At 42.7% G+C, this 2,005-nt stretch overlaps 1 protein-coding gene across 1 annotated transcript; it reads left to right on the top strand.

Moving 5' to 3' along the window:
• The first annotated feature begins 248 nt into the window (after positions 1–248).
• Positions 249–1,797, top strand: c6h11orf96 (chromosome 6 C11orf96 homolog). The gene is made up of 2 exons (XM_026364657.1): positions 249–525; positions 646–1,797. The coding sequence occupies exon 2, from the start codon at positions 646–648 to the stop codon at positions 1,006–1,008; it is 363 nt and encodes a 120-aa protein (XP_026220442.1). The 5' UTR covers positions 249–525; the 3' UTR covers positions 1,009–1,797.
• The last annotated feature ends 208 nt before the right edge of the window (positions 1,798–2,005 follow it).

Below are 2,005 nucleotides of genomic sequence, written 5' to 3'. Positions count from 1 at the left end.
TCTGAATGTCTCAAACCATGTTACCACATCTCAATGTGAGACACACACACACACACACACACACACACAACCTAACACACAAACAAATATTATTCTGTCATGTTTATTCTGGGGGGGTGACTCTGACTGGCCATTCTGAAGGCCGGAACCATGACTGGGAGAGAAGGAGGGGAGTGGGAGGGACCTGGCAGACACAGGGAGAGAGAGAGAGAGAGGGTGCAGAGCTACTATAAAAGAGAGTTCTGGAGCTTCAGCAGCAGAGATTCACACAAACAGTGCAAGAAACTGTCACAGGGGAAAGAGACCTCAGAATTGAAACAGCACTCACTTCAAGAAGTAAATAGGACAGGCTAACTATAGCAACTTAAAAGCAGATATCTCCTTAAACGTGATCATCTTTAGCGAGCTGGACGTGGAAGTTTGAGGAGTGTTTGGCTTGACTTTGGATGGACTCTTATTTTGTTGCTCTGACACAGAGCATTTTCTTAAATTAGGAAGAAAGTGCACCAGGAAGAGCAAGGAAAGGCAAGTGGACACTCCAACAAGTCACTCAAACTGTTTTGGCACCTAGTGTTACCCTTTGATTCAAATTATATTTAGTTTCATACAAATTTGGACTCCTGTTCTATGGCTGCTGTTCGTCAGATGGTTATGGAGGCCTCTGGGTTCCATGTCCTGCCGGCCCACCTTATGGCCTCGGCAATGGAGGAGTTCCCCCAGCAGCTGCCTGTCCCCAAGGGCCCAGCAAGAGGCAAGAGTCGCTCCCGTCGACCTCGTGAGGCTCGCTTCAAAACACAGCCTGTCACCTTTGCTGAGATAGCAGAAGTAGAAGAAGAAGGTTCCTCACCCCTGGAGGAGGAGAGGGCACGTCGCTCCTTCCTTCAGTCCCTGGAGAACTTGCGGCGGAGCACGCAGGCCCTCCACTGTTCACCAGCTGCCCAGCACAGCTGCACCCCCACACCCACACAAGCCAGCCTGGACTCCAGTGACTCCGACTCCACGCAGTGAGAGCTGGGACTACCGATGTTCGATGCTTCACCTTGACGCCGCTTCAAACGGAGGCCAAAAACCTGAACCAAACTGGCCTGTCTGCCAGCCTGCCTATGTGTGTAAGCTGCTGCTCTCAAACGAATCTGCATTTAATATACTAACATATCAACATACAGTGTAGAGTTCAAAGATGCACTTGATGCACATCTGTGAAGTTATGTGTAGACTGTATTGATATGATGAATATGAAGGTAGCAGATGATGCAGTGTTGAACACACCATTCTTCAAATGTATTCCTTTTCTACTTTAGATGTCTATGAGACAAACCTGAAAGAGGAAAAGTTATTGATATTTTTCGATTTTAAAGTTGTATAGGTATTTTTATTTCAATCCAGATTTTTCTACTTGACCAGTCACCAGATAAAAAGTGTTAAAAAGTGTTAATATTGTGACTTACCACACTGTAAAGACTAAAACTAAACAATGTACTGATCGAAAGTGGCCTGGCTGTCGCTGAAGCAGTAGAGTATCATCATCATATTGTCAAGAGTTCAAGCTCTTGTTTTCCAGCTTCACAGTGACTTAAATCTCTGCTCTTGCTTCATTTCCTGAGCAAAACATGCCTTTCTAAATGTCTTTATTTATTCTCAGATTTAGTTGTAGATGTGAGATTTTATTGTTCTTTCTGACTTTAAAGTCATCTTGACTTTCAACAAAATCATAACCTTTATACTTTATATTTGTTTTACTTTATACATATGTTTTGCAATGTTTATGATATGTACCTAAATAAATATTTTCAAGTATGTTGAGTCATTTCATCCTTTCTTTTTAAATGTGATATTTAAGACACAGAGTAAAGATCAATGCACCAACAGAAAAACATGACGAAAGCAGGAATGCATAAAAAAGCAGGTAAGGAGATAAAGGGGAAGTGACACACACGCTTTTACTGGTTCTCCACTGTTATTTTTATGATACCCTGATGTCTGTCCCACATATAAACACTAAATA

Source organism: Anabas testudineus, chromosome 6, assembly GCF_900324465.2.
Source record: "Anabas testudineus chromosome 6, fAnaTes1.2, whole genome shotgun sequence".
NCBI classification, from domain to species: domain Eukaryota; kingdom Metazoa; phylum Chordata; class Actinopteri; order Anabantiformes; family Anabantidae; genus Anabas; species Anabas testudineus.
This window is presented reverse-complemented; position numbering and strand designations above follow the sequence as displayed.